The following is a 13,879-nucleotide window of genomic DNA, read 5'->3' as shown; positions in this document are numbered from 1 at the left end:
GGTTAGACCAAAGGTAGGAATGTGAAAATTATATGAGTGGGATTCTAATTATCATAGCACCCATTCAACACAAGACTGATAACAAGCTCTTTTTATTAGTTTTTGATCGTTTAACAGGGGATGCATCGCTTCTCGGACCATTAGTGTGTAGTATCAGTCTAGTTCAACCAGGCTTAGTGCAATGCATGGGACTAGGTGTTTTCCAGCTCTAGCGGGGTACAATGATAAAGTTGCTAAATTCCCCCATACCCATCCATACCCTTCGATCCTACATAGCCTCAGTGCAGAGGAATAAAAATCAGAAATAACCCGAACCCGAAAAAGCTAGGTCATAATAGACAAGAATTAATTTTATTTCTGTGGACTTCAGCTCCCTAGAAATAAAATAATAACTTGCCTCAGTAAATAATACATACCCTGCGATGCACCAGGCTTGAAGAAACTTACAAAACGTAACAAAGTAAACAAATATTTGAATAGAAAATTAAACTATCTATGATACAAGACCATAGTGCAATGCCAAAAGGCTATGGTAGCGCTATTTACTGTACATGCTAGTCTAGGTCTACATGGCCGGGTGCAATGCCATGCCATCAACAAGGTTACTTCTTCGCATATGATATACTCATGGCATTCGTAGGAGTTATCCTGAAGCCCTGTAAAGCGTCTTTGGCCGTGCCGGCTTGAACTTCATTCTCAAACTCTACGAATGAGATGTCTGAGCGACCTGGTACCAGACGGACTTCCTTGAAACCAGGGAATCTAAAAAAGGTGGAGCATAACATGAGCTTGCTTATGGAAAACCTACAGTAGTAGAATAGTGAAGTGTTTCCAAAGTAGTGAAAAAGCAAAATACTAATAAATTCGAAACAAAACAAAAACAATTATGCTATTGCCATCCTCACTACTATTTGAAAGAGATTGGAAAACAACGGCTGTTAAATTCTCCCAATACAAAAATACTGCACTGTAAATAGAAAGATTTAATCCAAACAAGCTTAATTCGTAGTCAACAAATACAAATAAGTAAACAAATGCTGCTACTGTGCATGTGCATAGTTAATATCAGGATTTTATATATTTATAAATTTGATCATTTTGCTTTTCTGCAGTGATAAAAGTTTATCCTAATCCCCCTTCACATTGCCAAAATGTAAAGAGGAAGTAAATCAATAACATTCTGATGCCTTTGTGCAACTTGATTCAAGTTGTGAACACTGATGCTTTTGTATGACCTGTTTCAAGTGGTGAACACTTACTGGTTAAACAGCATGGATAACATGAGTTCTGTTGTTTCCATTGGAAGGTTGGTCAAGAACAGGATGTTGTTAGGCAAGTCGGGCTGTTGAGTTGGTATGGCCATAGGAGCAGCAATGGGCGCACCTGCTGTTGACAAAGAAAGGATGATTTATATGAAAGACGTCAAACATTAGCAGTGTGTGATATCAGAGGATATCAGAGATCTGCAGTAAACACACAACAGTAATATGCGAGGGTGGCACATAAAATGTTCTCATCTATGTGATTTGAGTCAAATGGTGGCATTAGTTAGAAAACATTATAGCCAAAATTTGTTGTTGCGCGACCTCCCAGAATTGAAAATTCCTTTCTCTGTTTGGGAATAGCCCATAGTCAATCAAACCAAACAATCAAAACAAGACAAACCGCCCCCAAAGCTTGTGTCTGACAATGTGCTATTCCCAAATGAGACAAGGATTTTGGATTCGCCGACGTCATGCAACAACAAATTTGGCTGTATTGTACCATCAGTGGCATTGCTTGTGGGATAGCCCACATCACAGGCGCTGCTACACGCACCACACCCAAATGATTACTTAATATAGAAATAAGTCCAGGTTACCTGGGGCCATAACTGGCGGCACCATTCCTGGCATGGCCTGTGGGATAACCCCCATCACAGGCACTGCAATAGGCACCTTCTTTGCTGGACGAGCAGCTAAAGCCAGACAAAGACATTATATATAAGTAAAATGAAAAGGGACCAGCATTATAGGGCAAAGGGGAATGTCATATTTCCCATGAGCTGTATTCAATGCAAATGGAACAAGTCAAAAGATGGAGAGTGGATAATAATTTACACAAAATGGGGTTCTTTTATTATTACCCACTAAGGATACAAATAGAATGCAGTTTAATAACAACACAAACTCCTAAACTCCAAATCAAAATGTAGCCAGGGTGTTGTAATCCATATGATTTCCTTTTAAAAGAATAGCCTAAAAGCATGGACGAGAAGTTAAATGATGCCAGGACATCAAAACCACCATACACCAGATAACAATTAAAGAGAATGAAAGCTGTATGTACTTTGTTGCAAAAAAAAATCAGGGAAGGAACCAAACATAAATAACTATGTATGGACCGTGTCAATCAATTAATCTTCATTTGCATGGAATACAACTCTTGGGAAAACACATTTGGTTGACCATACTGTAAAGTAGGCCTAAAAGAAAACTATAATATACTGTACAGTAATACTTTTTGTCAAATGAAATCTGTTTTTACGTGTTTAACATGAACTACAATATAATCATGATTATTTGTTCATTCTTTATAAATAAACTTATCCATAATTTAAACCCTAAAAAATATTCATTATTTTTTCTCTTTCCTTGATTTTTTTATCAAAATTGTTAAACAAAACTGTATGCTAAGTTTTCTAATCTCTAGTCTATTTTTGCCTTACAGCAAGTTCCAGATAAAAAAAAGTCATTTGCACTATTGACCTTAGGCTGTTCGGTATTTGTTCAACGATATAAAAGAATTATTCATGCACATGACAAACAAATACAGGCAATTATGTCGTAATATAATTTTCCTAAGTAAGATTTCTCTTACCATTCTCAGGAGCCTTTCTTTTCTCTTTTGGTTTCTTTTCCCTTGGTACAAATGTCCCTTCTGCCTTGGCTACAGCATCTGACTTCCCCTTGGCATATTGAATCCGCTAAGATAACAACACAGTTTCTATTTTAGAAAATTGCACTAGAACAAGCTATCATGACTTAAAAATTCAAATTTGGTCCTCACAATGTTTAACTAGGATTAGTGTTATGATGAATAATTTAAGATTTTGCAACCTCTTGGCTCAGGTTATTCTATCAGTACAAGTTTACTTTTTTTCAGTATACATACTATAAAAGTAGAATTCACAAACCCTTTTTTTAAAATGGGAATAAAAGTTTCGATCTCAAAGTGAAAAGGCTTCTGTGAATAATCAAGTTAAATAGCAATTACTTCTTTGGCAAGAAAGCAACGATACTCACCATCAACCGGAACATCATATTTGAAACTTATGTTTTAAGAATATTATATTTTTCTTTATATCCTAGCAGAAGACAGCTGTTTAACTATCTTTCCTTTTTCACTGAGAAAAAAACAAATTAACATACAGATGACAAAAATCGCCTTATTCTGGGCACCGTGTATGATTGGGTGAGCTTTTAATTTAAAGTTAAACAAAGAAAAAACATTCAAGCCTATCATTGAGAAGGAATAAAACAAAATCATGAACAAAAAAATATAGCACGTAACAACTGCTGTCAGGGAGGAAAAGTAGATAAGCAGAGCGTGCAAAAAAAAAGTATTAATGACAGGTCAAATTAAGAATAGGTGTCTTTTTTCTGATCTTTAAATAAACCTGTAGGAAATTTCATATAAACAATAAAGGTTTTCTGACTCTGAAATCTGTACAGCATAACTTTAACCTGGTCTCAAAGTTTATCATTTTTTTTAATGCTGCATACATACAACTAGTGTCAAGTTTTTTAAGGCCACAGTTCAAAACCTTAGATTGGACTTGGTACACATGTTACTTATTTGTAGTATGTCAGCACATCAGATTTGCATACAAGTTTTGCTGGAAACTTAGCCTTTGGGGCAGATCCAGACTATGATTGTTTCTTGAATTACTGTAGCTAAAAAATATAATACTCTGAAGATGTAAAGATTTTGTCAAAAGGACCCCTCCATAATTTCCTACATAAAGAGATTGAAACAACTTACATAATTCGCCTCAAGCTTACCCTATCTCTACCTTTTTCAAACTATTATCATTCAGCCTTACGTCTATAGCTATTGATTAATAAAATTTTATCATACATGTTTCTTAATGATATGTAGATTGGCCCTTTCATAAATTGTCTATGTGTTATACTAATACTGTATGTAAGTATTGGGATTGTGTTTGAAATTTAATGTTTACTGAGTCCTTCAACCGTAATTGTGTAAGTTAAAGTAGTGGCATGTAAGCTATGTATTTTAATGTCAATGTACACACAAAGACCAGGGACTACCAAACAAGCTACAAGCCCACTATCCGAATTACTTTAGTGGCACACCAAGTCAGTAGCTGTTAAATAAAAATCACAGACAAATTATTGGAAGAGCAATAACAATAGTACACTCATACTGAAGAACAAATGTTGCATCAGTAGTTATACAGTCTTAGGTCACATCAGTCATTCTTACCATAGGCTTGTCATAAAACGGAAAACCCTGCATAGACCTGAGTGCATTTGTTGCACTTCCTATGTCCTTGAAGACAACAAACGCTTGGCCTCTCATCTTGAGGGTCTTCAGAGCCACAATGTCCAGGATTGGCCCAAATTGGGAGAAAATAGCATACAGGGACTTCTTCAACTCTAGGTGAGAAATGGATGCGATAAGTATATACACACACTGAATTAACATGGCCGACACACATCGGTTAATATCTACAGTATTTCAATCAAGGTTGCATTGAGAACCTATGTGTGGCACTCCACAGTGGTTCATGTTTAATTTATAAATGGCTGAATCCTGGTCATCTATTGCAATATGTATGCTGACACTGTTTGTAATTCAGCCTTTCTGCGAGACGTGGTAATAAACAATTAATTGACTGATTGAACCATTTGAATGTTCACAAAAACATGAATATTACAACTCTCCAAACACGGGGCTGTTTATATTTACGGTTATTCTTTTTTTTTTATACCAATGAACCGCTGCAGGAATAGCACCTGTCACTTTCACAAAGGCAAGCAACAACTAACGCCTGCCCCCAGACAAACTTTTTTAGACACAGCCATGCAATCATAAACCTTACAAAGAAAACAATTCATTTATAGTTTATTTCTACATATAGTTGTTTTCTATGTACTGTTAAAGTTTTGGCTAAAGGTACAGACAAAGTGACCAAGTCATAACTCAAGTAAGCTCAAATAGAGCCATTTTTTTACACCGCGTATGTATCCGTTGTATTTGGACTTTGATGATCCCAATGAAGTAATCCCCTAAGAGTCAATGACTCACCCTCTTTCTTGATCTTCTCGTTCAGGTTTTTTATGTAGATCGTCTGGTTCGGAGGGTTTTCCATGTTCGAATGACAGCTAGCTTTGCCCCAGATACGTTATATTCTAAAGGCAACAGAGTGGCGCTAGACAACACAGAGCAAGAAGGATTGAAGTTAACTTACTTCTAAGTACAACAACTATCCAGTAAGAGGTGGATGGGATAAACAAAAAAAGATTGTAGAAGATTACAAAGGTATATCTATCTCGCCGCAAAAACAACTCAAACCGAAGCTACAAAACCAAGCCGGGTTTATTTGGCCCTAGTCCTCCTTAGATACTCTTCAGTCTTTTCCCACAGGAAGCCCAAATTTGATTGAAAAATACTAGGAAAACAGCAAAGCAAGACTATGTGAGATGTCTACTTAGGAAGGTTAACATTTTTTTATATTGTCATACAAATGGCGATGATTTAGGGGGAAGGTGTAGGCATAAAACCATGAGACTGTCACACCAAAATGAAACGAACATTTCACTTACTTTGCTTTTTTTTCATCCTCGGAAAGAACTTTAAAATATAATTGATTTGCTTCTATTGCGTGTTATTTTTTATTTTTTTATATTTTTTGCAGTTTAGACCTCGCTAGAATTTACGCATGCGCGTTGATGTGCGGTAAATAACTTACCCCCAGCGGAGATCCGTTCGTCTTCGCTCGCTCCAACTCCAGCGCTCGACTTTACGTCGCAATCGGGAAGCGAATTTCTTCCCCCTAAACTGTTATTATAGAATCTTTTGTATTCTATACTGCTTAGGCAGTCAGCTAGTTACAATTTCGCCTCACAAAGAAAAAGAAAATCAGGACCCAAGGCAGAAATTTCCGGGGAAAAGTTCCAAACAACCCTGTAAGTAATAACCAAGCATGGCGACTACGCAATTCGTTGCTGGTTCATTTTATTTAGCTTTTATCTAGTTTTACTGACACCTTTGACCCTCAAATATCCTCTTTTGTTTAAATTTATACCTTTTTTATAATTGTGGACACTTGCCTTTTGCTCTCGTCGTTTTAATCTGAGAAACGGGACTTTTTCTATAGGATTTTAGCATTTCGTAAGAGTGAAAGTTCTTGCCTGGAGAAGATCACCGAAGCGGCTTTTGACATTAAACATTCCCTAAATCTTTCTCGATTTTTCTTTAATTTATTGTTGGTACTATAGTTATGATTTGGATAGGCTTTAAGGGTCTGAAAAGAAAACGTTAGGAAATAGTTTTAATTAATAAATCGCAACTCAAAATATACCAGCCATTGAGTGTCTTGTATGTACGTTACAAACTCGTCTTACAAGATACGGTATCTGGAATGTGGATACATCATAATCAAACCGTTATCACGATCCATCTCCTCCATAGATAACATGTTGTGCAAAAGAGCTATTTGGAAAACTTTAAAATTTCAAGAGCGAAGTAACGTTTTATAACAGTCGTCTAAAAATTTGTATATGGTTTATGTTTCTAGCTTGCATCCTATAAATGTTAACTTGTCAAACTACGACTTGAAAAAAGCCTCTGTCCTGTATTACCTTACCTTTTTAGCTTGTGATTTTTTTCTTGTTTAGATACTACTGTATTTGTTCAAAGTGTTACAAATTACCTACAATTTGAACTATATTAAATAATCTGTTTTCTAACTTTATTCTTGTTATCCAAATTACTCCGACTTCATGTTTACAAGCAATAGGCAAAAGAATAAACATTGCAACCCTGCTACAAAAGGGATTAGCCATGATCAACTAAAAGACTCACTTTGCAGCACACAACCAAATCAATTACCAAGAAAAGCGTAAAGTTTTATGAATTTGTATGTTCTGCTCCAGGGAGTCATCAATGCATTGTATCCATCACATGCGACACTGGCTGGAGTGGTATTCCTGACGTCCGTTTCGATGAAGCTTCTTCCATTGACGGGGACGGGGGTGGGGAGGATTCAGAAGATGATAATATATCATTCTACACACTCTTTTTAGTGAGTATTAACACACTCAGCGAACTTATTTCTTTTGTTCTAACATCATAAAGAACAGTAACTTCTTGACCTAACATGAATAATCAATATGAAAAGGAACACAAGTCCCTGCCAAATAAAAGAGGTGGCAAATGACTCAGATAAGTAGTAAAAACGAAATCAGGCGTTATGAATTGCTAACTTAAAAATAATCATCCACAATTAAAGTCTGATGATATTTGAATGAGAATATATAGGTTACTTGCTTGAATTCCTGGTGGATGCTTTGTGTGACAAAGTCTCCAGCAGAACCATAAAAAGACAGCATGATTGTCATTTTATTATAACCAAGTTATTATCTCATTCGACAGGGTAAAGAAGACGACCTGAAAGAGTGCTCCCCACCCCATCAAATTCAGTTCTTCTGTTTTCATCTCAAGACTGGTGACCATGAGGTTGCAGAATGGTCTGCGGCCCATACGAAAAACTGCCTTTATGTCCAGGTGCCAGAGGGGGAAATCCCACAAGGCAGCAAAGAGTGGTGGGTATCAAACTGGGAATTTCCCAGTGCATGACGGAAAAACCTGGAAAACGCGAAATTCCGGATAGAGAGAGAAGGCACAATTTCTTACATTGGCTTTAGTTTCCTTGTATTACGGACTGATTTTCAAAACACAAATACTGTGAGGCTGAAGTGCACATAACCAGATTTTGGCTTTTTAAGATAATTTTCCCTTGATCCACATTGCCCTGTGTATCAGTTCAGAGACGAAAAGCACAAATTTCAATGACACTTTACAGAAAGTTGCATCAATTTAAAAAAAAGTTGCACTTGATATTTTGTTTACTATAAGTTACTAAGTACTCAGAGAAATTCTCCGCCTTATTCGATGTGAAATGGGCTTATTGGAAGCGCCACATCATGTTTTTCCGTCATGTAGCCTGACAATCACACTCAACCTAATAAGTTTATATAAGCATAATTGTTTATAAAGTTTAACATATAATGGACACGATCCTACAGTATTAAATATTATATATTTAGCAGTATTTTTGTTATTTCAAATAAGCTTGCATTCAGAGAATCAATGTGTCAAAACCTGCAGCGCTTCATATACAGTAAGCATATAAAGTAAGCATAAATAGAAAAAAATCCAGGTTATGAAAAGTTTTTGCATTCTTGTCTATATGCTTGTAAACATTCACAGGGTTCTCGAATCTATTAGAATTACCCATGAGCCATTGTGGGTTACAACACATGGATTCTAGAGTGCACTTCAGACTGTATCAGCCTATGTAAGAGATACATAAGAAATGGAAATCTTTTTTTTTTTTCATGTTAGGCAAACTAAGAGCAGCAAGTTTCCTTGAAGACTTGTATAAGACTCATTTTTTTTTAAGGTCTTTTTGAGAAATATAGTTTGTATTATAAGAGGTTAAAGTGCCTGTAGCATCAAACTCTTTGTTTCCGGGTTTATACCAATATATCAGTAGTTTAGGACTTAAAAACAAACCATACCAAGTTTTATTTCCATACAACAGGTTTTCGTGGGTTTTTGCCAGCTTATAAATGTAAATAATATCGCATATTCAAGTTGTCAGTTTGCAAACAAAACAAGTAAAATGCTAGCAAAGCTTTTAATTCTCCTTGTTTTAGTACTTGAAGATTAGTATCTCTGGGTTTCACGTTATTTGTTTGAATTTGTGCTGAAAGAGCGATTTTGTGCCGAAAGAGCGGTAGCCAAAGCTGCAACTTTAAAGTAAGAGAAACACAAGGGAAAAAACTCTGTTAGCAGGGTAATAAGAGAAAGCCTCCGTTTGCAGGTCAAGAAAAATGGTATGGACTTTCATAAGTTGTTTTTTCCATAATTCTTTTTATATAAATTAAGTACTAAATATAAAACAAAACTAGTTCAAACACGCTTATTCATCGAATAAAGATTTTGCGCTTTTCTTGAATGTTGACATGCTTAAAATACATTGTATGACTGTAGCTTGATAAATTATGTCGGGTATTTAACTTTTGTTTTCTTTTTTTTTTAAGTTAAGTACTAAATATCAAACAAAACTCGTTTAAATTATAAATTTAAGTTATGCAAAGCATTATTTTTACTTCTTCTTGAAAAAAAAGCATAGTGACAACAGTTTTTCCATCTATTATTTTAACGGCAAAAATAAACGATGCAAAAAGGAATAGCGTTTTAAACTTAAGGTAATTCCCTTGAAATAGTTCTACAACCCAGAATTTTTTTAAACTTGGCATAAACAATATCGAAGTTAAGGGCTTTCAAAAAATGTAATAAAAAATGGGGGTACCGACCTCGTTTTCACAACAGGGGCATAGATTTGAAGCGTTTTTACTGATCGCGCGAGGAAAAATCCCAACCCTTTAGTTTTCAAAAAGAGTGCCTATAGTCCGCTGTTCTCGCTGGGTGCAGGCTTGTTTTGTGGGGTCAACTTGTGAAAAGGTAGAGCTGTTTTTAAACACGTGTGTCTTTGCCTGTGGTCAAATTTCGAGATTTTTTCTGATCATATATGATATCATATGAAAACGCTTGACCTATTCTTCACCTCAGGATAAGTAAATATAAAAAAAACAAGTTGCTGGAATTTGATGCGAGGGCACTTTAAATATGGTTAGCTAGTATGTAATAGAGTCTTTTGTCTTTGTCTAGCTTCATCTCCCTGTTGGAGTATGCTGAGGAGAAGCTTGAATGCTCCCATGTCTTTATTTGTCTGAGGAAGGCCAGGGAAGACAGAGGTACAGTACGATCTAGATACACTATTGCGTTTTTTGTTCACCCTAACATTTCCTTCTCCATCTCTTACATGCATTTACAGTAACAAAATTAGAAAAAAAATTGGAGGTGTGGATTTAAGGATAAAAATAATCATTTTTATTAAGATTTGTACAAAATAGCATATAGTAATAAAGATGTGTCCCTCCAATGGCATAATTTGTTAAAGTAAAAAAAAAAAAACATTTCTAGAATAACAACTTGTACAATCTTACTAGGGTGGTCCCAAAGACATTTTTCTGCAGGTTTTTCACAAGTCCATGAAAATGGTGTTATTGTACTTTTAAAACCACTGAGTACTGTAGATTTTCACAATTGCATATGTATTACAAACAAAAATTCCAGAACCAAAATTCATAAACGTACAGTATTATATTGAATAACAAAGACCATCCCTAGCAGACATGTTTATGCAAGTTTTACTGTATGGCCCTGTACTACTGATTCATTAGATTAGATTAAATGCAAAACACAATTATGTATATTGTAGAGGAGTGATGTTAACCACTGCCTCTTGTTGTTTCCAGTGCCATTGATGCGAACCTTCATGTTCATGGGCTTTGAGACAGTTGTACCAGGGCACTTTCTCTGTCCAAAGAACGAAGACTACATATTCATGGCCTACACCATTGAGTAATTCTACAGGTTGACTATACATGGCTTAATTCAGTACTGGCTGACTTCTATGATGTGACTAGGAAGATAAAATGCTGTAAATCATGAATAACTTGTTATATTCACTTGATTGCACACCGTTAATCACATTCTAGAAAAATGTGAACTGCATTATTGAATTGTGTGTTGTAAATGTTGTAAATGGTATTTGTGATATTTCTGTAAAGAGTTTATTGGTTGTTGTATATGTTTTATCTTTTATTTGTTTTTATATGTTGCTTAAAAAAAGGACATTTTTCACAAGTTTTGTTCAACAAACTAACAAAACCTGTGAAAACGTGTAGTCGTTATTCTCCCTGTGTTATGGTTGCTAGTGAAGTTATATAGGTGTAACATGTGAAATATATATTCACTGGTTTGTTTCAATGATATATATTCTCTAAGTTATATCCGTAATGGATTACTAGACAGGATTGGTAACAATCTACATATGTTGTAGGTAGGTCAATATCAAATTTCAATAAATCTACTGGTTTGTGTACAAAGACCATTGTTTTGCTGAGCCGTACTCGCCTCCTCCACAGCCATATCAATCCGGAGGTAACAGGTTACGGGTTCCGGTGTAAAAGGGCAAAAATGACTCTGGGGTAGGGAGAGGAGAAAGAAAAGAAAAGAGAGAGTTCTTTTTTTTTCCTCCCTCATTCTCTTATGTCCCCTGAACCTCAGAGAAAGCCCGAATCTCAAAATAGGCTAGAAAAGCATTTTTTTTTTCTTACCTATCTCCTTTGTGTTTCCGATTGACATGCCCTGTGAAGAGGGCAATGCCTTACTCTACAAAGCTGAGCCTAAATTTGGAGAATATGGCAAATTAAGGCATTTTGATTATTAGCACTAAAAAGCACATATAAGGCCATCCTGTTTTGGCCCCATGGATGTATACTAAGACGATTCATACGTGAAACTGTCAACTGAACGGTAATCCAAGCCTAGTCTTTGATGTTCTTCTGGTGACACATTGGTATTTCGTCACCCGAAACTCGACACAGTTCCTTTTGTCTAACATCCTTGGGAACCCAGGGTGGAGGTTACGCGCGAGAAAGAGTCAGAACAAGGACAGGGGAGGGGAGGGAGAGAAGAATCTTCTCTTTCTCCCTTCCCTCTGTCGCCTCGTTCTCGTGCCTCGTTACGCTGACCTCGAAGCCCTGGGTACCCGAGTTGCTTGCCCCACGTTCAACCATAGAAATCCTGACCACCAGGAACTACTAGGCTACGGTTATCCTTGTAAAGCTTGTTTTGTACAAACTGTTCTGTGTCACATGACCCGCCACTTAGCCGCTCATGGTCGTAATTTCACCCTAGCCATAGCTTTAAAAGTGCGCATGCGATCACCATTAGACCGCTGGCCGTCAAACTTGTGCTCGTATTGCACAGGTCCTTGTCACAGCAGAATATCTCGCAGTCGTTCATTAGTGAGGACGAGCCGCAGTACTTCTTGACGTTTTTGCAGTTTTCGGTGTTTTGACACGCGCGCCCATACACGGTGTAAATCTTATCCTGCTCTGTAAGAGAGTAGGAAAATTTAGCGCACTTAAAGCCATCAGGACAACGCTCTTCGCTTCTATCCGCCAGACATTTGTCGTAGGATTTGAGATTACTGCACGAGTAACACTTTAAACCTGAAACAAACGGCGACGTTACGACTTTGGGGACAACAAGGGGTGCTTTTGTTGTGACTACGACAGGCGCAGCGTGTTTTTTTTAATAAGTAAGGACTGCTTTCTTGTGGCTGAAAAATACCCCTAAAAATACCTGCACAAAAAAAAATACTACCCTAAAAATACCTCAGACGAATTAAAAAATACCATTTCTAAGAGCAAAGCCTTTTTCTTTTCTCGGATACCCCCTAAAAAATACCTGAGGCCCAATTTTGACCCCTAAAAATAATGATGCTCGTCAATCATTGGAAGAACCCCATAGGGATAATATGCGAAAAGTCCTGGCTGAGGGGGGGGGGGGGGGCGTTTGCCCTTCGCGCTCATCACCCATAGCTACACGCCTGTGATGATGAAAGTCTAAGATCTAGTTTAGACGCCGTTCTTTTCAAGTCCCCGTCCAAATGTAAATGCATGATGAAGGTGAAACAATCGACGTTTATTTGAATGTATTTTTATTTAGAACAGTAGATGAAAAGAACATCTTAACCAAAAAGCATTTACACTAGGCCTAAAAGTACCGCGATCATTAAGTGTGGACGTAGTGAAGGTGTCAAAGAGAACACGAAAAGGGTATAGCTTTGTTGCCAAATCCCGTGCCAAATACAAAGACGGGAATGCGCTCGTACAGCTGAATATATGTAGTCATGTGATCCAGCGTAGCTGCAGCCTCCAGTCTCTAGATCTTGTCATTTGGTAGTCAAGTGATATTGAAAGAATTAAGCGGCATTATTAACGGGATCAGTTTCCGGATCCGTGACTAACAAAAAGGCTCATTACAATATAGTCTGTTCTATAGAAAGTTCACTCGTCCATTCCCTAAAACACACCATTTGGATGTTTTGTGTTCTTCCGTCCAAACTCTAGGTTGTCGAGCTGCTTTTGCTTGAGTTTTGCGGTTCATGTGGGAATGCCGATTGGTTGATTGAGATCGAAGTAGTCATTATAAACGCACAATACAAAAAATAAAGAAAAATGTATATATCTATATATATATTAAAAGACAAATATGGAAAAACTCTACTCCTTAAAATCCGAACAGATTAAGAATAAAAAGAATACGGGTTTTTTTCGAATAATTTATCTAACTGGTTGCTAAATGACATATAAAACACTAAATTTTATAAGAATTTGCACATAACTTAAAAAAGCATTCATGGTTACATATAAGTCTTTATAACGCTAATTTATACCACCCGAGAAAAAAAAAACCCTAAACTGACTTTGCTGTTAACGAGATGTACTGTTTTAAAGTCGCCTCACCTCGTCCTTTAACATTCAAGCAGTCGATGAAACGAAGGGCAGTCACACAGTGTTTGTGCAGTCACACTTGGTGTCATTATATTTTCTAATACAACTAACCTGTGGTGTAGGAAATCGCAAGCAGAAGAGAAATCCCAGTAACCAACATCACTAGAACGGGAAAAACATTCGCGAAACGCAACAGATATTCGTGGTGTTTG

At 36.7% G+C, this 13,879-nt stretch overlaps 2 protein-coding genes across 2 annotated transcripts; one reads left to right on the top strand and one right to left on the bottom strand.

Annotated features, from left to right (window-relative positions):
* Positions 1-76: 76 nt before the first annotated feature.
* LOC5519951 (U1 small nuclear ribonucleoprotein A) lies at positions 77-5,608 on the bottom strand. The gene is made up of 6 exons (XM_032365013.2): positions 5,314-5,608; positions 4,489-4,661; positions 2,860-2,965; positions 1,862-1,957; positions 1,260-1,386; positions 77-762 (listed from the first exon to the last, which is right to left on the bottom strand). Exons 1-6 carry the CDS (start codon positions 5,375-5,377, stop codon positions 603-605), a joined length of 726 nt encoding a protein of 241 aa, XP_032220904.1. The 5' UTR covers positions 5,378-5,608; the 3' UTR covers positions 77-602.
* A 360-nt stretch (positions 5,609-5,968) lies between these two features.
* LOC5519956 (ornithine decarboxylase antizyme 2) lies at positions 5,969-11,245 on the top strand (the record flags this gene model as incomplete). Its single annotated transcript, XM_032364984.2, has 5 exons — positions 5,969-6,194; positions 7,164-7,312; positions 7,663-7,832; positions 9,967-10,052; positions 10,617-11,245. Coding segments are annotated over 5 exons (741 nt in total), but the record flags the coding sequence as incomplete, so codon positions are not given.
* Between the last annotated feature and the right edge of the window lie 2,634 nt (positions 11,246-13,879).

This window comes from Nematostella vectensis, chromosome 3 (assembly GCF_932526225.1).
Source record: "Nematostella vectensis chromosome 3, jaNemVect1.1, whole genome shotgun sequence".
Taxonomy (NCBI): Eukaryota; Metazoa; Cnidaria; class Anthozoa; order Actiniaria; family Edwardsiidae; genus Nematostella; species Nematostella vectensis.
Note: the sequence above shows the minus strand (reverse complement) of the source record. Positions and strands in the feature narration are given on the sequence as shown.